Source organism: Hirundo rustica, chromosome 3 (assembly GCF_015227805.2).
Source record: "Hirundo rustica isolate bHirRus1 chromosome 3, bHirRus1.pri.v3, whole genome shotgun sequence".
NCBI classification, from domain to species: domain Eukaryota; kingdom Metazoa; phylum Chordata; class Aves; order Passeriformes; family Hirundinidae; genus Hirundo; species Hirundo rustica.
The window spans coordinates 82,172,612-82,197,126 of NC_053452.1; the positions used below are offsets into that span (position 1 = coordinate 82,172,612).

General features: G+C 37.1%; 1 protein-coding gene across 1 annotated transcript in view; it reads left to right on the forward strand.

The window, feature by feature from the left end:
• The window catches only part of IBTK (inhibitor of Bruton tyrosine kinase), a 45,557-nt gene that overhangs the window by 19,089 nt on the left and 1,953 nt on the right, over nt 1–24,515 (forward strand). The window contains exons 15-27 of the mRNA XM_040058154.1: nt 1,509–1,602; nt 1,996–2,097; nt 2,858–2,975; nt 4,626–4,686; nt 5,367–5,494; nt 6,808–6,920; nt 7,535–7,683; nt 7,883–8,046; nt 9,202–9,294; nt 10,384–10,542; nt 15,586–15,738; nt 22,301–22,369; nt 22,568–22,700. Coding sequence (XP_039914088.1) covers nt 1,509–1,602; nt 1,996–2,097; nt 2,858–2,975; nt 4,626–4,686; nt 5,367–5,494; nt 6,808–6,920; nt 7,535–7,683; nt 7,883–8,046; nt 9,202–9,294; nt 10,384–10,542; nt 15,586–15,738; nt 22,301–22,369; nt 22,568–22,700 — 1,536 coding nt within the window. The remainder of the gene's footprint in view (nt 1–1,508; nt 1,603–1,995; nt 2,098–2,857; nt 2,976–4,625; nt 4,687–5,366; nt 5,495–6,807; nt 6,921–7,534; nt 7,684–7,882; nt 8,047–9,201; nt 9,295–10,383; nt 10,543–15,585; nt 15,739–22,300; nt 22,370–22,567; nt 22,701–24,515) is intronic.

Here is a 24,515-nt window from a genome sequence, read left to right on the forward strand (position 1 = left end):
ACGGGATACTGCTTTGCATGAATTTTCATTTTCTTTCCCTAAAAGATAGTCGAATTTAAATAGTATACAGTTTGGAATAGCTTGTCATATGTACTGAGTGCAAGAGAAAATAGGATCGAGGGTCAGTGTGTAGAACTCCAGCTGAATTTTGCTGTTAAATGAAATAGAGGATATCAGGGACTATTCTACTTAGTCACCAACCACTGTTTCAAAAGGTGTAGATGTTTAATTTGCCTTGGTTCCTATTTGCCAGCTGTGTGTCAATGCCCTGGTTGTCCCTGAACATAGTAATTTCCCTAATTACATCTATTTAACTACTTGAACTCTACCTGAGCACTGTTGGTAATGTTTATGGAAAGAGAGGAATGGTGTAAGCGAACGAGCATTTTTCTGAGACGGAAAACTAAAGCAGTGCACAGGATTTCTCAAATTTCTCAGCATTCTGGTAATACATTAAGAACCTGGTGAAGTTCTGGCCGTTCTGTTCTCCTGTGAAACAGAATTTCACCTGTCCTCCAGGTTACTGTCCTGCCTTTTCGTAAGTCGTCCCTGAGAAAACATCCCTGAGAAAACATATTAGAAGCACTATGAGACAAATGATTGATTTAAGAGGTTTTTTTAAAGTGTTGAGTGTCCATTTGTATCATGGTTTTTTATATCAGTAGTATGTAGTTCATAAGTTGCCTATTATTTTGTAAGTAAATCTATATCAACCTAAATTAATAAGTAAATATTTTGTGAAGCAAGGGCCATAGATGTTATATAAAAATCTTAATGTCTGTAAGACATTTTTAAACTTCAGAAGGAAAATATGTCACTACCGGTAGCATGTTCTAAAGCAAGGTAAATATTTTAGTATGAAGCTTTACTTGAGTACCTCCTGAAGTAAACCAAAGTTGTTAAGCAGTGATATTTCGTAAATACAGATGGTGACAGTTACATGGTTTAGTGGCGAGTGTTTGCTCTTACAAAAGCTTTGCCTTAATGGTTGGGATGGTTCTTCAGATGGAGGGCTTGATGAGGACCTTATTTTCAGAGGCATTAACAGTAGTGACTACTTCAGTACTATTGTTGTTTGGGAATTGGTGATTTCATTAGATCTTCTGACCTTGAAAGGAAAGCAGTTCACTACTTGCATAGACAGTTCCTATAGTTCTACTTTTAGGCAATTGTGGGTAAAGTAATATAACAATCAAGGAGGATTGTTAGAGTAGATGATCAGTGTGATCAAACATGAAACTGTTTCATGGGTATTTATTCAGAACTTTGAACAGATTTTAATTGCTTTGCTACAGTCAGTTCTTGATTGAGAAACTTGGACAGATTTTGTACAAATGCTTAATTGAAAATGTGACCCTCAATTTCAGCTATTTTCTTAATATAGTTACTGTCTCAATTTTGTATTTTATTCCAAGTAGTCAGCTTTTCTTACTCTTTCTATTTCTTTTCTCTCTCTCTCTCTGTTTTTTTTTTTTTTTTTTTTAATTCCCTTTATTTCTGCTTTGTAGGCTACCTGTTCAGCTCTGGAAATGCCCATCCATTCTGACATACTACAGATAATTGTGGATTACTTGTACACAGATGAAGCTCTTGCCATAAAAGGTGCCATTAATATATTTTCAACTATAACTCTTGCAGTTTTTGTATTTTTAAAAAAGAAAGTCAAAACTTAATATGCTTGTGTTGGAATTATATTTAAAAAACTCAAAGTTATTGATTCTTTCTTTATAGTTTGCAGGGATAGCAGTACCCCAGGGCTTGTTTTACCTTTTCTTTCATTTGTCAAACTGTAGTGTTCCTTTTCCCTCCTTCTGTTGCTTCAACAAGTGGATTGTTGATGCTCTTCTCAGCTGCATCTTGTGCTGTGAAAATCCCATCAAAATTTGCAAAGCCATTATATTTGTGCTTTGGTAAATTGAAATTCTCATTGAAGCTGTATGTTTTATAGTTGCTTTTGATTTGTCCTCAGTGTTTACATGATGCTTTGTTTTCCAGATTCTCAAAATGTGGAATTCATATGTAATGTTCTTGTGGTAGCAGACCAGCTTCTTATATCCAGACTCAAAGAAATCTGTGAAGTAGCCATTGCAGAAAAACGTGAGTCTGTCCACATGTACTCTAAAGGGTTAGAGAATAAAAAATAGTTATTTTTAGATGTTCTTGCCTTTTGCACCGTGGAATTTGTCTACCTTCCTTTCAGATGATTATATTTTGATGTTCATTGCACATCTGCTAATACTTGCTTCTTTAGTGTGTGCAATATTCTAGGTTAGCATAGTCTTCCATTCCTTACGCATCTTTGTCAGCTCATGCTCCCTAATAAAAAAAAGTTAAAAAAGGAAAAAAGCTAACTGCCCCCAAACCCCAATGAAACCTTTACTTCATTGAATTGAAATTTCTTTTCTTTAAAAGATGATAAAATTAATTCTCTTTCTATTTCTATCCTTGTATTTAGTGTTCTCTCTCTCCTCCTTCAGTCCCTTTATTTTTTCTTTCTCTGTACTAAGTTGGAAGATTTGGAAGTTTTAACAACTGTTTGTGCTGTATATGAAACTTGCTATTTTTAACTTCTTTTCCTTTTTGTTTTGGACTGCTGGGTTTTAATGTTTTGAAACTGATCTGTTTGTAGGTAGGGCTTTTTACTTCTGTGAAGGATCCATTGAATACAAGCTGCTACAAAGTTACATGGAGCTTCCTATAGTTTATGGGCATTTGAGCATTAGCATTTTTTTTCTAAGGTTGGGGTAATATATGGTATGTTTCAATAATTAGATCATGCTGCACAATAAGTCTTAAAATGGCTGCTTGATACTACAGCCCATTATCTAATTTAGTTTCTTGTGTTTTGTTTCTGCAGTAACCTTAAAGAATGCTGCTGAGCTGCTGGAGTTCTCAGCAATGTATAATGCTGAACAGCTAAAATTGTCCTGCTTGCAGTTCATAGGACTCAATATGGCAGCTTTGCTTGAAGCAAGGTAAGCAGGAATGCAAATGTGTTCATGTATTAGTTGTAAAATTTAAATATCCCAAAAAGGTAAAAGAATTGGAATAACTAATATGGGCAGCTTAATGTTAAAGTGCAACTGAATGCTGCTGATTTAAAGCTAGGCTCATTTTTGCCAGTTAGGGAGAGAGAAGCTAGTTAAATATCTGTACATACTGTACCAGTTCTATAGTACAAAACCATATGTTACAGTTTGGCATGAAGAACTTCTCTTGAATTCAGCAGGCTTTAACATTAGGTCTTGTCTTGTTCGGGGTGTTAAAAGTGTTTTTGAAGATGGATGAAACTGCTGTGGGGCTTTTCTCTCCATTTGGAGGTTGTTTTTTGGGTGGATGGGAATTGTTGTGGGGATTTTTTGTTTGTTTTAGGATTGTTTGTTTGGGTGTTGGTTTTTTTGGTTTTTTTTTTAACATGATTGTTAGGATACACATTTGATTTATTTTAAGTAGGTGTGTTATAGCTGCTTCATTTTCCAAAGAGGATGGGCCTGCTATCTGGTAGTCCTTTTGCTTTAATGTCTGCAGTGAGAGCTGAACAAATTAATTTATCCCTGCTTTCCACAGTGGTTCTTCTAAAGTTCTGAGAAGCTGAGGGTGTGCTCTAGCCTTCCTTCTCTTTTGGACGACTTCTTCCAAGTTGCTTCCTAAGTACATATCATCTTCTCAGAGCAAACCTTATCAGCACTGAATGAAGTTCTTCTCTACCAAAACATTAAAAACAACACCAAAAAAATCCAACCAGAAAGAAATTTCTGTATTGTTAGTCCTCTCTGTCCTTTTTGTCAGGCTTCTTTTCACTTACAGAAGTTCTTAGAGATTTGAAACAGTTCAGAATGCCAGCATTTCATTGCCACATCACACGGTGGCTTCACTTGCATCCCAGATACAGGAGTTCATGAAAGTTAGCAATTTCTCTCTTCACCTCTTTATAAAATATAAACATTCTAACCTTTGATTGTAGAGAGAAGAGTAAAAATCTAGTAATATTGACGTAAATATTACTTGGAATTCAGATTTGTTTCATCTTAAGCCTAGAAAGAGCATTCAACAGTCTTACTATGATTGAGACTGTATCTACATTTTTGTGAAAATTTGAAAATGTTAGTATTGGGTAGAAAGACTTTTAATTTGAGAAACCTGAGGCAAAACTAAGTCCCGACAGCTTTTTGCAAGGAGAGCTGCTCACATGGACAAGACAGTTCTGTTTGTTGCTTAGTATTGTTTGTTGGCATACACGTCTATGTTGTGTGTTGTGTTTGAATTTTATGGAAAATTTACATAGATTTGGAGTGTTTAGATACATGGCAGGAAGATAGTATGCAGAAACAGGTGAAGCAATGACCAGTTCTCGGTAACTTAAATACATGCATCTGTTTTGGCTGTGACCTTAGGTAAAGGTAGGTGGGAAGATTGTGTGTTTAATCCTGCCCTGCAGCAAAGGTATTGTTTAGTTTTTATTTTGTGTTCAGTGTCTTCCTTTAGACTCTGGCCATTATGAATAGGTGATAATACCTGTTGGTGAGATTCATCCAAAATATTCATTTGAATTTTTCATTAATGTGATTTTCTTTATGAGCTGCTAAGATGAATTTGGTTTTTAAGAATAATTTTTTTTTTTTTAGGACTCTGGATGTCTTAAGTGATGAAGTTGTGAAGGATCTTTCTGTTTATTATAGGAAAATGGTAAGTTGTATAACTTGAGTGTAAGCTGATTAGGTGTAAAATGAGAAGAGTGATAAATATGTACCTGCAGAGTCTGTAGGCAACAGGATGAAGTGAACATTTGACCAAAAAAAAGATTTGTCTGCTACTGTTATTACTTTCAAGGAGTTCTTATTTCATTATTCACTAGCTACTGCTGCAAGAGTTTTGTGCTTTTTAAATTAATTAGTTATATGCATTAGACATATTAATATTCTGTAATTAACAATTGTTGCATGAAACAGCATAAGCAAAGCCTATGGAAATAAGTATCCCTACTTAGAAGAAAGTTGAAAAGTTCAGGGTGATCCTTTAGATGTTGAAATCAGTAAGAAGAATAATGCAAAAATTGAACTGCAATGTGATGCTGAAAGCCAAGACATTATAGTCCAGTATTCTCTAACTGTAAAAGATAAATGTTTGCAAAATCTTGAAGCGTTTTTTACCATAAGTTAATAGCAGATGAAACAGAGGCATTTTGAGTTTGTCACTTAAAATATTTCTCCAGTTTTGCTTAAAGATATAATTGACGTTTATAAGCTTGTTAAATAATTAATTACCTGTGAAAGTGTTTTAAATTACAATCAGTTTTGGTCCTCTTTCATAAATTTGCTAGCATACAAATTAAGTGAAACTTAATGTAATGACTTTTACAACTACAGATTCCAGCTATGGTCAGGAGAGTAATTACTCCATATCCAGATGGACCTGACATAAGTTCTTTTGAGCCTGAAGAAGGAGGGAACTTCATCTTTTTAAGAGAAGAAATGAATACAGAACAAAATTCTCAGTAAGTAAGATCTGTCTTTCGTCGTTATTTTAAACTAGATGAACTCTGTGTGGTATTAATCCACATTTGCACTGGTGCCTGAATGCATTTAAGTTCATAATTGAAATATTAAGAAATGGAGATTTCAAAGACCACTCTTAGCTGTATATGTGTGAGACCAACTGTGCAGTTCATTGTACATCACAGAATTAGGAGAAATCAAAAGAGGAAAAACAGACTTGAATATACTATAGATCTGTTTGAAAAATTGTGATAATCTAAATTTCTTTATATCAACCGAATTGTCAAATGAAATACAGAGCTTTGTAGTATGATAGGATGGCTTAGTAACAGGCTAACAAATAGTGGGGTGCAATGTCAGCATGCAGAGGTAACCTCACCTGCAGCATTGTGTAATGTGTCACTTGTGTCAGGAAAAGTTTCACTAAATGAACTAGTATAGGGAAGAACTAGTAGATCAAGGAAACTGAGAGGCTATTTTGTGTTCTACTTCAATCCTTTCAGTGATTTTCAAGGCTCAGGTGGTAGCTTTTAGGGAATTGGGTAGTCCAAGGACTAAAAAATAGCCACCTCAAGTACTATAAGGTAGTGCAGCAGGAAAGATTAAGTAGTTATATAGTTACTTAACAAAAAAGCTACTTAAAGAACCTTTGAAATAGTGCACTGTAGCTGCAATTCATATAATTATGAATATATATTAGATTTGTTAAAATTAAAGATGTCTTTGATTTCACTCTTTTTAATAGCCTATATAGGAACACATGACATTTAGGTAACATTAATATGTATCTGCATTATTGTAAAATCAGCATTATCATGATGGTAGTGCTTGTATTGGGGAAAAATGAGACCAACTGTGGCATTTATTGAACTTCAGTAATTTAGGAGAAAACAAGAGGGAAAAAAATGGAGAGTTGTCTGTAATTTGCTTTTATGTCAGTTGCTGTGGTGTGTAGCAGGTTTGATCTGACCTAGGTGGCAGTGCCAGCCTGTGCAGCAGCTGTATCTTCCACTGTCCCAGCAGAAGTCTGTGTGCAGTATAATAGTCCGGAGGCTAGATCTAGATTGGAAGGAGTTTTTTTCTCTTCCTCTTAGGTTCTTTTTTTCCCTCAAAATCATTTATGAAATGGTTGAGCCAGTGCATAAGCAAAGCAGGAGCAAGCAGCTAGTGCCAGCTGCTGAGATCAGGTACTCTTGCTTGAAGTATAACTGCTGCTGCTGACTGAAAAATGTGACATTGTCATGGGTAGTTTTGAAGCTAAGTTTCTTTGGTTTTAATGCATTCTGTGTCTTTTTGGTTTTTTCCCTATTAGGGAAAACCTTTTCAAAAAAGCAAAAGCTAAGGCAAAAAAGAAGCCACGAAAACGGTCTGACAGCTCTGGAGGATATAATCTATCAGATATTATTCAGAGTCCAGCCTCTACAGGTCAGTGGGAAAGAGATTCCTTTCAGGTATAAAAACAGAACATGAAGTTTAATATGCAATGCAATTTCTGTATTTCAAGAAGGAAATCTTAGAAAGATTAATCCTTTTCCAATGAACACTATATTTGAATTTAAATAGTGAATTCTTAAGATTAGGGTTTTTTTGAAAGAGTGTTTGTCATATGAACTTTGTGCCCAAAGTTCAGATAAAAGCATATATTTTATCAAATAAAGATAGTGCACATTTACTTGTGTAGTTTTAGTAAGTGGAACACTTCTGTGAATGCGTTGTGGGATTTTCTTTATGAAACATAAAGAATAAAATAGCCAGTTTTTAATGAAAAGATGGTAAAAGAATTCAAAGGAAAAGTGTTGTTGTTATTTGTATTGTGAGACAGAGGAAGAAAACGGGGAATAATGTTATTCTGAAAAAATATTTAGGATCGCCAAAAATTTGCTTGTACTTACCGCTGCTTATACTTACCATTCTGGACTAGGTAAACTTCTGGTTATTTTAAACTCATCATATAGAGTGAATAAATTTTTGTGTTTGTTAAGCATTGTTTAGTCTGGCTCTCAGGATTTAATCGTTCTACTATGTTTTCTTATTTCTAGGCTCAGTAAAACTGGATAAAGCTAACTCAGTAGAATCACTTCCAGAAGTCTTAACATCTGACTCTGAAGGTAGTTATGCAGGAGTGGGGAGTCCTAGAGACTTGCAGTCCCCTGACTTCACAAAAGGATTTCATCCAGAGAGGACTGAGGTTGGATTTCCTCTTAGCAATTTTTTTGTTTGTGTTTATCCAGTCCATCGAAAACAAAGTTAATATTTTAGAGTCTGTCTGTGACGCTATTGTTCTTAGGATGGTGTGGACAACTTTGAGGAGTTATTATTAATTTGATTAAGAAAATAAAGTCTGGTGTTTGTTGTGTTTATTCAACAATTTTCTGCCTGATCTTTAGATGAAAGACAAAGTATGCAGTCAGGGTATGAAACCCTCTCACCCTAACAAGGAAATGAAGTCATACAAGGGAGCATCAGCATTGACGCAGTCTGTTCCACAGTCCATTCCCAGTGCCAGACACAACTCTGCAAGCTCTCCCAATTGGGTAGCAACCAGTTGCAGGTGCAGTAATACTTATATAGTCACTGTTTTCCACTTGGTAGTGAAAACTAATAATGTTCTGTTCAGACTAAAAAGCTATCTGCTCTTCAAAATGATCGTACATTACTTGACACGTGAACTCAAGGTTTTGCTAATTTATTAAAAGGAGTGCATTTTGTAATGATTCATTGAGAAAAGCTATGCTATAGGTCATATTCTTATTTTTTTAATTGCTTCCAGTCTGTACTTCTAATATCTGTATTTATAACACCTACTTGGTTGATGCTGTGTAAAATACTTGCGAGTTTTTTGTAGACTTATACCATGCTTGAAGCCTTTAGAAGCTCCACTGTAGTTTGAGATTTTTAGGCCTTTAGACTTAAACAGGCTGTAAAAATCAACACTACAGGTTTAGCTGGTACAATAAAGAAATGGAGTATTATTTTTTGTCTGTAAGGAGAGACGGAGGAAGCGCTGCTAATGTTTTATTTCAAAGTCTGTCCTTGATTAAAGTTGTAATGCAGCTTAGTTTACAGATTCCTTTAATTATACACATTTTAATTTATAGTTTTTTGTAAAGCTTGGGAATGTCTAGATTTGATTCATGCTCATTTCTGTGGAAGGTTAAAATTAAGTCGTATATGAAATATACCTGAAGTTTGAGAATGTTACTGATGTTTGTGTAGTGCTCTGACTGCAAAAACTATTTTGTTTCTCATATGAAATAGTTTTAATCCTGTACTTCAAAGAGAGATCTAATTCAGCCTTCAGGACAGAGCTGTGAGCTGTGCCTCCATAAATTAGCATGAGCATTTGACTAGTAAATCAGTATCCTTATTTAACTATCTAATTTTTTTGAAGTAATCACAGTTTCAGGTATCTGATTTTTTTAGGGATCTAATTTTTTTTAAAGTAATCATAGTTAACATCTTTTTGTTTTGTAGTATAATAAGTCTTGAAACTATTTTTATAGCATGCTCTTAAAAATGTATATATTTATAAAACTTTTGTCAGAAACATTTTATTTGAGGTTTGCCATAATTGAGGAAACAGACATAAATTATATAACCAGTTACCAATTCTATGTATGATTTAGAGGATTTCAGTGAAGGCTGGAACTGTGGAATGTAACTAAAAATCAGTGCCTTGTAAGGTAACTTCTTATTTTTCATTTAGCCCTGCCAGCCCCCCTGCTATGGATCTTAGAACCATCATGGAAATTGAAGAAAATATGCAGAAATCTGGAACCATGCCAAAGGCAAATTCAAGGTTGGTAAAAAACCAAAATCTATAAAAAGTGTGATAGGCTAGGTTGTTATGAATTTACTTAGTGGTTTAGGCCATTGAGTTTAAAAAAAGAAGGAGAAAAGTCCTATTGGTTTTGAACAGCTTTGTTTACTTCATTATGTTGTTTTCTTTGAGCATACAAAATGTATCCCTTTATTTTACTCTAGTCTTGTTTTGTCAACTACTGCAAAAGAGCAAGTGAACTAGTATGTTAAATAAGTGGCCTGTCCTGCTGAGCCTTTCTGTTTCCAACCAAAAAGAATTAATTCTTGTCCCTAGGACTTACAGAATTGCTTGTGCATTACTGGATTTGAGAAGTTCATTTCTCGTCTTACATTCTTTGACCTCTCCCAGAGCCCATGTCTTGATGTTGACAATTCTTCAGACAGAAGCAAGTGTGCTTCCTTCTTGTAGAAGCATCCCAAAAGACACAGGGAGATAAATGTGCTTTTTTACAAAGCAGTGTATTAAACCTAATGTTGTTTAAATGGTGACATATGGAAGAGAACAGGTGACTCTGATGACCTTTGAGGTTTGGCTTACTTATAAAGAAGGGTTAGGACAGTACTCATAAAACCTCGTAAAGGCTTGCTTGCTAGATAGATTCAGAAACTGCAAACAAAACAGCCAAGACTGAAAAGTCCAAATAGCTTAGAAAAGAAAATTATTACAGGGTAGAAGAAATGGCTCTATGCTGTTTTGTATATGTATTTTTATGTATGAAGATTTTTGGTTTAAGGGAGCTAAGCTTGACAGCCTCTAAAAATCACAAGATTAGAAAATAGTCTTCATCAGGTTGTCCTCTTTTGGTGACTTGATTCCTACTCTGCATGTTTTCATTTATGGACATCTATGTGATGCTTTTCTTTCTGTCATTCTTGATATTAATAGTTTTTTTTTTTGCTTCCCAGCCATCTGAGCCGATGCTCCTCGCTTGCATTTTGGCACTCTAAGCAAAGTATTTTTGTTTAGGAAAGAAGTAATTTCGCAGTTTAATTTGCAGGATTGAAGGTGAGTCATCTCAAAGGATGGTGATCTTACATCTTCTTTCTTTGCGATGTCCATTCACAGCAGAATGGTGTCTCATGGAATCAAGCTTTCTCAGAAGCAAAGGAAAATGATTGCCCTGGCAGCAAAAGATAATGGATCAGTAGCTAGCAGCCTGGAGCCTACCACTCTAGTAACTTCACCACCTCCACCCACAAAAGTTGCAAAACTAGGGAATGCATGGTATGTTATAAATCAAATATCACTTCTTTTCCTCTGGAGAGTTTCTACATTGAATAGACAAACTGAATTATTTGTATCTACATTTGTGAGTAATCTAGAAGTTCAAAGAGGGTAGGGAAATGGCAGTGGTTGCAGTTTAACAGTACTTTGAAATTTTGCTCTGAGTCAGAAGACTACATCCCATCTGGTGCTTTCCTGTGTATGAGGTTGTATTTGCAGGTGGTGTCCAAGTAAATCATAGAAGATTTGAGAACAAGCTCTGAGACTTATTTATGAAGTGGTTATTGAAAACTATTATGAATGGTGTTTTATCTCTGTCAAAAACATAAAGAAAAATGTTAGCCCTTCCTGGGGGAAGGTCTGGAATGACTTTGGACTAGAGAAAAATTGACCTAAATTAGGGATAGCAAAGTTATCTGGGTGTCTTGGAGCTGGAAGGGAGCATTGGATGCTTCTAGAAGTTTTTATGATGAACGGATGTATAGGATGTTTAAAATTACTTTGAATGCTGATCACATACAATTTAAGGGTTTGAGGTAATACCATAGTATTGAACACAAAAATAGTGTATCATCTCTTCAGTGAGCTACGTTTATAACAAATGTAATGAGGTGCTAGATCAAGTCATTCTTTGTTCTTCGCTTTTGCTGTTGGTATTGGATAAAAGCATAAACAAAAAATGCAGACAGTTCAAACTATGTAAATAGTAACTATGTTAATGAGTTTAATTATTACAGGATAAATACCTATTTGCACGCTCTAAGTGTGAATTAAATGTTCATTTGAAGTTGAAGTAAATGTGGCCATTTCTCCAGTTTTCAGAAGGTCTAGACTTTTATTGCAGATTAGTTTTGTACTGTTACCCTAGAAGATCGGTCAGTCTCCTTTCTCTGTAACTTACTTGGATTGCTTCCACTTCAGTGGGAACAAAGGTTTCAACATACTCATCAGGGTTGCTCTTAAGCTTTCTGTCTTCTCAATTGGTTTTCATCCATGTACACCTAATACTAAAATTTAGGGTCTTATTTACTCTCCCAATCCCTTAAATTTATTCTGATATAACATTGGACAAAGCCCACAATTTCATTTTAAATAGGAAGGACAATGAATTGATTTGCACTTAAGAATTCAGACTCTTCCTGATCTATGAACAATAATTGAGACCTTGTCAAAAGGAGAAAAAAGGTTTGCAAGATTCATCTTCTGAACTCTAGTGAGTGGATGAATTTGTGTTCTTCAAACTGGTCCTCTCAAATGCTTTGAAGAACATGCTACCTGCTTTACACAGGTGATACTGCAGGTCAAGCAGCAGGTTAATTATTTGCCTCAGCTAATGGAGGTGTCACAGTGCTGTTAGAGCTCTGAACCTTAAAATTTGCTGGGAGAAACTGACGGTTGAATCACATGTTGATGAGCATGCAACTCTCAGTACTGAGTTATTGGTTTGTTTATTATATTAAAAATAATAATCCATCCACTATTTGTAATTTCGCTATTAATGTTGTAATTATCCTTAAAGACAATGCAATATAAAACTTATAAAAAACAAAACCAAAATTGTTTATAGAAATAAAATGTGGGTGAAGGAGAATCTCCATCCATTTATCAGGTGCAGTAGCAAAGTATGAAGGAAATCCTGAGGCACCTGATGTCTTCTTTGCCTCAGTCTTTAATAGTAAAATCAGTCATTCTCCAGGTACCCAGCCCCATGGGCTGGAATGAAGCCCCCATAATCAAAGGGGAAGTGGTCAGTGATGTACTGCATCTCTTGGACACACACAGGTCCATGGGGCTGGATGGGATCAACCCAAGGGTACTGAGGGAGCTGGTGAAAGTGACCACTGAGCCACTTTAAATCATTCACCAGCAGCCCTGGTCAAATAGAGAGGGCCCAGGTGACTGGAGGTGAGCCAATATGACCCCCATCTTAAGAAGGATCTGAAGAGAGTGTGGGGAACTACAAGCTTGTCAGCCTGACCTCAGCTCCAGGGGGGCTCATGGGGCAGATCATGCTTAGTGCCTTAACATGGCATGTGCAGAACAACCAGGTGGTCCAGCCAACAGAGGTTTAAGAAAGGCAGGTCCTGCCTGAATAGTTTTACTTATTCATACTATTCATCCACTCTCTGATAGATAATAGTTTACCTATTGGTGTTATTTAAACTACAAACTGCCTATGTTTTGTTCCTTGCTTTTAAAAAGCAAATAAAGACTGATTTTTGAATATCCTTAGATAAATGTCTCCAAAAAGTATATTGTGCTCTTAAGGTTCTGATTAAACAGTTTTCGGAAAGAGCTGGGCCTACTGTGTTACACACACCATCTTAGGTGGAAAGGCTAGGGTATATTTCAGGAGGATGGAATCCAGTCTAATGCTCATGTGGTCACTGTGCGTGATTCCACACGTTCCTCCTTGCGTTCTTCTGGCTGCTGATCTGGAAAATATCGGCAGCTCAAGAGTTCGAGCACAGAACCAGTGGGAGCTATATTAATTTTTAAAATTAGGCCTCTCTGCTGGAAGAAAACATTTATTGAATAAACTTCAAGCTGCTTTAGGCAAGTGATCAATTATTTGATTGCCCCTGCTAGTTGTTCAAAGTATTTTTGTGTGTAAGATAGAATGTAGAAGGTTGTGTTACTTATCTACTCTAATATTATATTTGCAGTGATAGTCTGTAAATTCACAGTGGACTATTAAGTGCATTTGGCAGTTGATCGAGCTTTCCACACATGCAATATAGTCAAAGCCATAGAACTTGTGTTCCAATGAAATCAGATACTCAACTTGGATGTTGAATGCAGTGAAGCACACTTGCCAGAAGGGTGTGGGACCTTCTGGCTTTTTTTGGTTGACTGAAAGTCTGTCAACCGCTATGCCTTTTCCACCAAAAGAAACCTCCAGTTTCATAGTTTTGGGGGAAACTGAACCTATGTTTCCTTCTTTGAAGAAAAGTGAAAATTAGAACGGAAAAATAAAATATCAGTCTAGTTATACTTTGAAAAACTGTCTAAAGTTAACTGCATATTGACGTTATTAGTTCTCTTAACCTACTTTGATCAAGGGAATGAGATGTTGCTTACTTGTGTTGGGCCTTTTTTAAGCTCAGGAGAGTCTACAGCTTTTCAAGACCAGAGAGGCGTGATGAAATTTGAAGTCTCTCTTGAGAATTAACAATTGTGTATCCTGATGTCTAGGTTGTCAGTGTGACAGTATTCCAGTTTATACTTAACATCAGCAGCTGTTTTGGAACTCCTTGCTTTGATGGTTTGCAATCACAGCTTAGAAAAACTTAGTCATATTCCACTTTAAAAAAAAAAAAAAAAAGTTTTTCTAATACTGCAAATTAGATGAAAATGACAGTGTATCAGACAGGACACGCTCAAACTTAGAGTTGTCACATGTTAGAAAAATTTTGTACCACTTTTCAGACAAAACATTTTAGGCCAAAAATAATTGTTTGGGATATGTTCACAAGCCGTGAATGACACAGTTGATTTTGATTTTTTTGGGAGATGATGTTTGTGGGTGTGGATTGCTTTTTTTTTTTTTTTTTTTTTTTTTTTTTTTTTTTTTTTTTTTTTGACTCAGTTGCAAGTGGATCTCATTGCAGTACAGAATTTTCATGGAAATCGGTAAATTAAATCAAAGTAGGCTACTTAAAATATTTCTAGCAGAAGAAGCTTTTGTGACAGCAGATCCCATGGACCATATGCTTACTCTGTGTAATAGGTTTAGGGGAGGGCTGCTCAAACACTTGCCTGAACTTCTGTATGCCAGCTGGTGGTAGGAGTAGAGGATGTGCAAAATGACTCTGAGCCCGTGTATCTGGAGGTTCCCAATCTGCTTTCTATGTCTTTGTGCTGCTTATCCAATACTTAAATTTAAAAAAAAAAAAAAAAATCCAAATTTAAGCGACAGTGGTCTAAGATGAGACATCATCGTTTCAGATGCCTTTGTTGTAACATTTCAGATACAGTGTTGCATTTTTAAAATTCCTTTTTATTTGTTGCCTTAAATTGTGTCCCACCTAGATGTAGTTTGAAAGTCCTTGTGATGCTGCTCTTCTTAATGGCAGTTGAACTAACAATTGCCATTGCATGAAGATCTTGTATTACTTCAGTAGTGTTTGTAAGTGGTCTCTTGTTTCTTTGGGTGATAATAAGCAGAGCTGTTCTTTCAGAATGTGTTCTGTGTATTTTGTAATAAGTGGGACTGCTGTACTTAGTAAAGTTAAATGTGAACAAATATATAAAGAATTAATTCCAAAGCCTTGATAGATAAGACAGGGACTAGTGGTAACTGCCTTGAATTCCATAAACAAAAACGCTTTGGATTTGGAAAGTGTTCATAATATTTAAGATGCTAAGTTGCTATATTTTTGTAATGGTATATTTTTGAAAGATAATATGCAGGGTCTAATTCAGTAACTTGTGCTTGGACAAGTAAAAGAAACTGAAGAGTATCAGTTTTATTGAACTTTAGTACGGATTAAGGGATTTATAGAGCCTCCAGCGGGTACGAGTAACTCATTCAATATCTTGGGAAGAAAAGATCAGCTATACTTGGCTTTCATGGTGGTAAACTGCCTGTGCTAGATCGACAGTACCTGGAGCATTGTGATTTATGAAAATACTTTTCAAGGACTAGCACTATTAGAAAAGGTACAGCTTGTCTAAGACAAGCCATATATGAAAAAAATAATTTGCTTTATAAGAGGAAGAGGTGGGTAAAATAGATGGAGGAATGGGGCTTCTTTTTTTTTTTTTAATTTTTATTTTTTTTTATTCTATTGCAGTTTCAAAGCTACTGGCTTTCTCTCTTCTCATAGATATTTATTTCCTGTTCTTTATCTACATGACCCAAAATTACATATTTTAGCAAATAGGTTTTGTATATATCCATTATCCTGCTGCAGCCTAAGTAATAACGTATTTTTAGTGAGCAGAAAGGCCTCTTTGCTGTCTGAATCATAGAATAATATGGAGTCTTGGAAAGTGCAAGTATAAAGTGCATTGGTTTTATTTCATTTTTTTTTTTTAAAGGTCATCTTCATTACATTCTGCCTTGCCAAAGTCATTCCGTGATCTTGTGATGGAAGAAGAAAAATGTATGAGTATGAATAATTCACCTAGCACTGGTATAAAAAGATGTGGCTATAAAGGATCTGAGGATTCATCAGTTCAAAACACCATAAGGTAAGAATGCATCTTTTTCTAATTGGTCAACCTTTATACAAGAAGCACGATGACCTGTTAAATTCTGCTGGAATAAGAAGGAATAAAATTGTCATTTAAAAAGAGCATTCTTCTGATGATTCTGTTAATAAGATTTTAGGAATTAAATAGTCTTAAGAATAGAAAGTTTAAAGACTTAAGCAGTTTATTGCCAGTGCTGATATTTTGTTTCAGATTCAAAATGTTTGTATCCATATAGATGGAGACGTCTCTCTCTCTATATATATAAGCTTCAGGCTCCAAACAAAATATCTCTGTATGTGTTTGTTTGCATCTGTATGTATATATAAAATGCTAAACCTATATTTTCTAACTTCTGTTGAAATTAGGTATTCATGAGCATTCAGATATGGCATTCATTAAACATTTTGCTAAGGAGTATTTATTTGTAACTACTGAGTCGATAAAACCAGTTTATTCAAACACAGTTCTGACATTTCCTAATGCGAGTTTTCCTATAAGGTGATTTAATTTTTTAAGTGCAGTTTTTCATGGATTAAGCAGGCTTACAGAAACATTGTTGCACTGGTTATGTCTGCTACAGTTCTAAGGACAAAAATAAGGCACATGTGAATTACATCTCTAGTTATTAGACAATATTGCTCTTTGGTCAAAACATTATAGCCATGCATCCCTCTTGCCGCTTCCAATAGAATCGCAGATCTTGGTTAAATAACTGTCTAAGCTGAGGAAAGAATCTCAGCCTTATTTTTGAAGGTCTGTATGATTGAACTGCTCACCCACCTGCATCTCTTCCCCCGTTCACCAGTAACTTTGAATGCTAGACATTTCAAATATATTCACAAAGCAGAGAGCCTGAAAATCTTAGAGACTTTACCACCTGCTATCGGAAGCACTGCAGGCCAGCTGGCCCACGGTGTTTGGGAAGCCAAGCGTGACAGCACAGCTGGATGACCGGTGCCTTCCCTGGCAAAGGCACAGCAGCCCCAGTGTGCCAGAGGGAGGTGAGCCGGGCAAGCTCTGTGACAGAAACCAGGATGAGCCACAGTCAGTGAGCATTGGGATTAGGCAAGGTTGACGTCAAACCTGCAAATCAAGTCAGGCTCTGGAGCAGCAAAGCTGGGCTTGGCCATAGCTGCAGCATAGCTCAACAAAGGCCTGAGGGACTGAGCTTAAATGCTGCTCTTGAGTAAACAGGGGGACCTTCTGTAATCCTTCACACCACTCTTCTTACAACACTTCAGAGCAGCCTGACTCAAGTTTATGCAGCTGCACTGAGGGAGAAGTTTGCAGAGCTGTTGTTGCTCAAGGAGCTGTGTCATTTTCTGACGGTTTTTCATATGAACTCCTGTTCCATTGTCCTCCAATAACTGACTACTCTGTGGGGAAAAGAAAGTTCTACTGGGCCTCGCATTTAGTTGTTCAGCTTGTATAAAAACTGGTGTTTCCCTAGGACAGAAGTGGTACGTGTTTTACTGCTATATAAAGAATAAAATGAGGGTAGAAATGCAGGAATGTTGTGTGTGGGATAGTGTCTGAGGAGAGAGGTAGGAGGCATTTGGAGTGTGTGTCATGGTGAGGCATTCCTCAGGAAGAGAGTGATAAAGCTGAAGTTACTGTGGTGCGTGGGGACATGAAACACAAATCTGCAGAACGGGTATTGTTCTTTTTGTTGCTAGCACAATAATAAAACTTTTCATCATATAGGAGATGCCTAGGGCTGGTGATAAGAGAATTTGCACTGGATACTATTATTACCTTTGTCACAGCAGCTCTGTAATCTTTATCAAGTAATTTCCTTTTGCATTGCCCTGTCTCATCTGCGCAGTCTGGCCAGTCTGCACTCTCTCAAAGTGGACTATTTGAGCTGAATCCAGGTCTAATACATTAAATGCCTGAACATGATACATTAAGCTAGTGGAAGCCTAGTAGATGGCTAAATTGACTGTCATCACTATTAAAAGAAGACCCCTCCAAAGCTATTTCAGGTTGTTTTTGAATTCTGTCTGAAGATGCTTACTTTTTTCTAGTATGTGTAAAGATCCTAGGTGACTAGTTCTTCATCTGAAACTTAGGAGTGGAGTTTCTAGTTTGAGTTAATTTTGTTTTTTGACGGTACAGTTTTGTCATAGTAGGCTCTGATTTTCACCTGTGACATTTAATGGCTATTTCTGTGAAGATTAATTATCCACACCCTTACCCCTTCCTTTTTAAGAGAAGGAAATTACACAAATGTAGAACATAAGCAGTCCTCACCTGTTGATGTCAGACTTGGTGATGGGACACTGAAGATACTTGCATGACATAATGTCCCTGCTTTGTCTTTCTCCTTAGGATGAACTGTGAAGTAATTAAACTGACAATTTTCTTAGCTCTCTGGATGAGGGTATTTTGGATGGTGATGTAAGCATTCTTCTATGTACAGTCACCTTCCAATTTTTGCAATACAGATTTTTTTTAGCTAAACCATATAATGAATTGTGGCTATTTGAACTGCGTTTAATCCAGAGGCAGATCATCCCAAGAACTGGGTACGTGGATGTGGCTGCATTGTTTCCAGGGACACCTCAGCCTTGGGAGTTACACCATGCATGTGTTGTCCAAGCTAAAACCATAGGCCTGACATGACTCAATTTAGTTGTGGCGGTCAGAGTTGTCTTCACCGTGTTACTCCAGGGAGCAGTGAAGAGTCTTGATGGAAACAAGTATTTGCAGCTTAGTGTGGGAATGGCCTAGTTCTGTCATGGTTAATAATGAGCTAATATGTAGCACATGACTTAAATGGTATAGCGAAACCCAGGAGGTTCTGCGGGAGACCAGGCTTTGTGTTCTTTTTCTGAGAGCAGTTATTATAAGATCAGGGAGGCACCAAACCTGACCTGGCATCTCATGAACAAATACTCAAGAAACACCAGGGAGCTGAGGGCTGGGGCATTTTGGTGGCTGCACAAGAGTCATGACAAGTTCAGCCAACTGAGTTAATCAGGTTGGTTCAGTACTGATGATACTTGGCTGGTTTATTTCCATGCAGAACCGTTTATGCATTAGTCGTAACTTCTAAGACTTCCAGGTTTCCAAGTTCTATGTTTTTGAGGCTTTTTTCCCATTTTTCTGTATGTGCTCGCTTCACATTTCCTGTGTATTCCATTTCTCCAAGTCATTTTGATGCCAGCTGAGGAATTAATTTAGCATGTTGAAATATCTGCAGTTGATTTAATGTCTGGACTGAGTGTCTTGTTAGCAAGAAACATAGATGTACATATGTACAAACAGTTTCAAAATAGCTGGACTTCTTCCTACATTTTAAAGCCTTCCTACATATTAAAGCCCCATTGGCTTTAAATGAGGGAGATGTTACAGGTATTGACTTATCTTTTAATTGGTCACTAGATTATACTGTGATGCTGGAACTATTAATTCCAGATTTGGGAAATTCCTGTTGAGGTGATTTTTTTGTTGTTACTGTTTGGGTTTTTTGGCTTGTTTGTATAAAAGTCATCAGGTTTGTTAAGTGTAACAGTCCAGTTGGGTTAATTTATAGTAGTGCTATGAGTTCTTTAGATTGGGAATGGAAAGAAGAGTGTAGCTGTCAAATCAGTTAATGTCAGATGTGCTAGAAGGTGAATATTATTAAAATGGGTGGAAAAAGAGAGAAAATTGAGAGATAACATCATTGTAAAAGCACAGAAGGCTGCCTTGAGCTCATCTTCTTCCTTTTCTTTGGTTCTTTTTTGCTTTTCAGTGTTGTTTTCTGTAAGTGCAGTAAAAGCCGGAAGCCAGTTTATCATAGAATGGTTTGGGTTAGAAGAGGCCTTAAAGATCATCTTGTTGCACCCCTCCTGGCAGGGGTGAGGATACCTCTGACTAGACCAGGTTGCTTATAGCTCCATCCAGCCTGGCCTTGAACAGTTGCAGGTTGCAGGGATTGTGCATCCACAGCTTCTCTGGGGGACCTGTTCCAGTGCCTCACCACCTTCACAATGAAGAAGTTCCTCCTAATATCTAATCTAAACCTGCACTCCTTCAATTTGAAGCCTTTTCGTGCCATTACATGTGCTTGTAAAAAGCCCCTCTCCATGTTTCTTATAGGGTCCCTTAATTTATTGTAAGGCAACAATTAAGTCACTCTGAAGCCTTCTGTTTTCCAGGCTGAATGAACCAAACTTTCTCAGCTTTTCCCCAAATGGAGAGGTGCTCCATACCTCTAGTCATCTTGCTGGCTTCCTCTGGACTTGCAAGCAAGGTCCTTGTGGTTTTTTTGTGCTGAGGGCCACAGAGCTGGATGCAGCTAAAAATAATGCCCTTCTTTGAAATCACAAAGTAATTTTGACTCTGTAGTTTAGCTTCCTGCTCAAAGTAAGTGAAACTAGAACACGTTACTCAGGACCTAGTGTGGTTGAGTTGTGACCGCTTCCAAGTGTGAAGATACCCCAGATTCTTGGGCAACTTATTTTAGTGGATAATCATCTCCATATGGTATTTTTATTTTTTCCTTTTATCTCTCTGGGATTTACTGTTTTGCCTCTTGTGTGCGTTGCCTCTAATCTGTCATTGTGTACCTCTAAGAAGATTCTTGCTTCATCTTTTCTCTATCCTAGAGTTAAGTAGTTGAAGACAGCAATGAGATCTCCCCTTTGCTACCTTCCTTTAGGATTAACAAAACACATTCTTCCTAATCCTGGACTTGTTCCAACCTGACAACTTCTTTCTTGTATTGAGGAGCCCAAAACTGAGAATGATACTCTGTATGTGGACAAAAAACAAAAAGGTGAGGAATCATTTCCTCTGCCTGCCTTGCTACAGTATTGCTAGCACAGCCCAGCACAGCTGGCTGTCCCTGCTTCAGGGGCACTGGCTGGTAGCATCTTCCACTTGTTGCCAGCCAGGACTCTGCAGGTTCTGCTTGCTTTCTGTGGAGCTGCGTTCTAGGCAGTCAGTCTCAGCCTCCACTGCCTCGTGTGGCTGTTCTCTTCCAGAAACAGAACTTGTGCCCTTGCCTTTGAGATTCATTGGTTCTCAGTTGCCCATTTCTCCAACCTCTTGCTTCTGGAAGGCAGCCTGTCATCCAGAATGTGTGCCGTCCCCAACCTCTCCATAGCCAACTGTGGCCTACTGAGGATCTGCTCTACCAAAGATGCTTAACAGGATTGGTTCCAGTATCAGTCCCTGAGGACCTCCACTAGTACTTGGTTTCCAGCTGGGCTTTGTACAGCTAATCCTATTCCAGACCATTTTCCACCCATCTCTTAGTCCATTTACTCAGTCCATATTTTTCAGACTGAGTATAAGGATGCATGACCTCGCAACATGCATTGTTTGTTTTGTGGGAAAAATTAAGTTTTGTCACAAAAAGCTCAACATGTTTAATTTAAATCTGTTTTTGATGATGGATGTTAGATTTCAGATTTTTGAAATCTTGCCTTTATTGCTTAGTGGTAGGAATAATGTTTTTTGTTATCCTTAGAATTGTGTTCTGGGGAAAATATTTTGGACAGTGAACTTGGTAATTACTGGAATTCTCTTAACTTTCTATGGATTTTTTTCTGTTTTATCCAAGAGCTTGTGATCACTTACAAAGGATTACCAAAGTGTTAAAGAAGATTGAGAGTGATTTATTGAAACAGCTTAGAGTTGTTTGCAGTGCCATAGAATAACTCAAAAAAAAGTTTACCAGCATGTCACAGTATATTGTAATGCTTTTTTAAGGTTCTGGAAATTGCAAAACTATCCTGTCATAAGTATTAAATCATGAGAATAGGGCCCTCTCTTCCTACTGGTGTAGGATTTTTCTCACAAATATATTTGTCTCTTAATGCATACAGTCTAACAAAAGTGAACTTCTTTTTTGTTGAGAGGTTAACATTTTGCAACGGAATAAAATATCTTCCTGTTGGGAGCTATATAAATATTTCAAGATTTTTTTTTTCTATTCTGGTAATTCTAGTTTTATGCTGTTCTTGTGAATGTGGGAGGTGGTTACAGGATATGTACTGAAAGTCCATAATTTCTGGGTTTACACTCAAAGAACTTAATCTAGTGAGATTGTAGCATTGGCTCTTTTGCATGAAACACTTAATTTGAATGCAAGACAGTTGATTTTTTTATCTTGAATATTTATCTTTTTATCTTGAATTTTTAGTTCTTTCATATTAATTGCAAACTTTTACAGGTAGTGCTGTTAGTGCATAACTCAGTTGGATAGTTTACCTGTAAAAAGGCAAAAAAGCCTCTTTTTTTTTTTTTTTTTTTTTTTTTTTTTTTTTTTTTTTTTAAATAAACAACTAGAAATGAAAGTATTTTTTTCAAATCCTCAAATGTTAGGAAATGCTGTAGTTAATGTCCAAGGTGAAATTCCATTAGGGTCTAGTAGTTAGAAATGAGAATCAGCATCTTCTTCAGTCAAAGTATCACACTTAAAACCAAATTCTGCGTTGTATCCTAGTGCCTTTCCTCTGTAAAAACCCTACAGATTTGTTGTAATTTCCTACTGCAGTTTTGTATTTCACAATATGATGTAGGAGATTGTTCTTCCAGTGACTTTTACTTTCCTACCTCTCTCCAGGTGGAACACTAGAAGTAACGCAGGCCTGGAAGACAGTGTTCTGGATTCTCAACAGCTGGAGAGTCATAAGTAAGTTTGGTAGTGGGTTAGGTTCTGGAACTTTTTTACTTTGTGTTGTGCTGACCTTGATTTGCTTCATAATATCGTTGATTTTTTTTTTTGTTTGTGTTTTTTGTGGGTTGTGGGGGGGTTTTTTGTTTGTTTGTTTGTTTGTTTTAAATTTTTATTTTTATATATATTTTTTTATTTTTATTTTTTATTTTGCAGTCCTTGGTCAGCAGCATCACCAGCCAGCTCTCCTGTGATAGCACCGGTCATGTTCTCAGCTATTGTAGAGGAAGAGCTCCAGCAAGAAGCTGCTCTTATTAGGAGCAGAGAAAAACCTTTGGCATTGATCCAGGTAAAGTGCTAAGTTACTGCTCCTCTAAAGTAACACGAGGAGTTTCCAATGGCTCTTTCAGAGATCAGTTATTAGTATTAATTATGTATTTGCATTATGTTATTTACATAATGATATTAAATATAATTTAATAATAACTTCACACTGCTCTTTGATAAGGTAGGCCTCTATTAAAGTTGAAACTGGTGAGTCCATGATAAATGTACTTGCTGCATCAGAGAATAGGTGAGTTTGGAAGGAACCTCTGGAAATTGTCTCATCCAAACCCCTGCTCAGAGCAGGGTCAGTTTAGAACAGGTTTCTCAAGGCCAGGCAGTATTTGATTATCTGCAAGGATGAAGACTAATGGTCTCTCTCCAGAAAACCTCTTCCAAGGACCACTCTCACCCCCAAAAAGATTTTTAGATGCAATTTTCGATTGCATTTAAATGCATTTCGATTTAAATGCAAGTTTTTCGATCTGTGGCCATTACCTCTTCTGTCTTTTGGTACCACTGAGAAGAGCATGGGTCAGTTGTCTTTATTCTCTCCTAGCAGGTATTTATACACTTTTATAAGATCACCCTAAGCCTTTTATCCACGCTAAACAAGAGCAATGTGCTCAGTATCTCCTCAGTGTCAGATGTGCTGGGCTCTTCATCGTTTTTATGCCATGTCACTGGTCTGTTCATTATATCCATGTTTCTCCTGTCCTGGGAGGTCAAGAAGTGGACCCAGCACTTCAAGTGTGTCTCACCAGTGCTGAGTAGAGGGGAAGTGTCATCTATCTAATTTTTCTGGCAATGCTGTCCCTCATAGAGCACAGGAGACTGTCACCCTTCTTTGCCACATAAGTGTACTGCTGGCTGAAAGGTTAAATTGTCCACCAAGACCCTGGCTCCTTTTACGCTAGGCTGCTTTCCAGCTTGTCAGCTCCCAGTGTGTACTGGTGTCTGGGGTTTTTCTTCCCAGGAGCTGGACTTTGTTTCCCTCTCTCAAACTTCCTTGATTGTTTGAGATTCCTTATAGCCCACTTTTCCAACATTGTCTGGGTCTCTCTGAGTGGCAGTACAACCATCTGGTCTATCAGCCACTCCTTTCAGTTCTCTACTGCATATAACTTTGCTGAGGGTGCACTGTGTGTCTTCCTGTGGGTAACTGATGAAGATGTTAAACAATACTGGCCCTAGTCTCAGTGTTGGTGCTGGTTACTGGCCTCTAGCTGGACTTTGTGCCAATGGTCACAACCCTTTGAGATCACCAGTTCAGCCAGTTTTCAGTCTGTCTCACATTGCATTTATGAGATCTGTTCTTAAGCTTGTCCACTTGAACTCTTAGTTACCACTTAAGCTGTACCACCTTCCTGGTGATCACCTAATGGTCACGCAGATCCTCTTGCCCTTCTTGAAGGTAGGAATGACATTTGGTTCTTTCTAGTCCTCAGGAATCAATCCTTATTTTTGAAAAAACAATTTTTCAAAGGTTTTTTTGAGTGTGGTCTTGCAGTCATTTTGGCTGGCTCTGATCTCCAGAGCCAGGCATTGCTGGAGACCAGTCTTTATGCTTAAGACCAAGATGAAGGTCCCCAGCCTTTTCCATGTCTTTTTCATTCGTGGAAGTAGTCAATCCATGTTGTCTTTTTTGCTGCTGTAGAAGCATGTTCTGTTGCCCTTCATGTTCCTTGCCAGATTCCACTACAGGTGGGCTTTGACTCTCTTCATTCTTTTCCTATGTGGTCACACAGTGTCTCTGTTTTGCTTCTGTGTCACTTTTCTCTGCTTCTATGTCTTGTATGCTTCTTCTTTGTTTAAGCTTTGTCAGGAGCTCTTTTTTTCA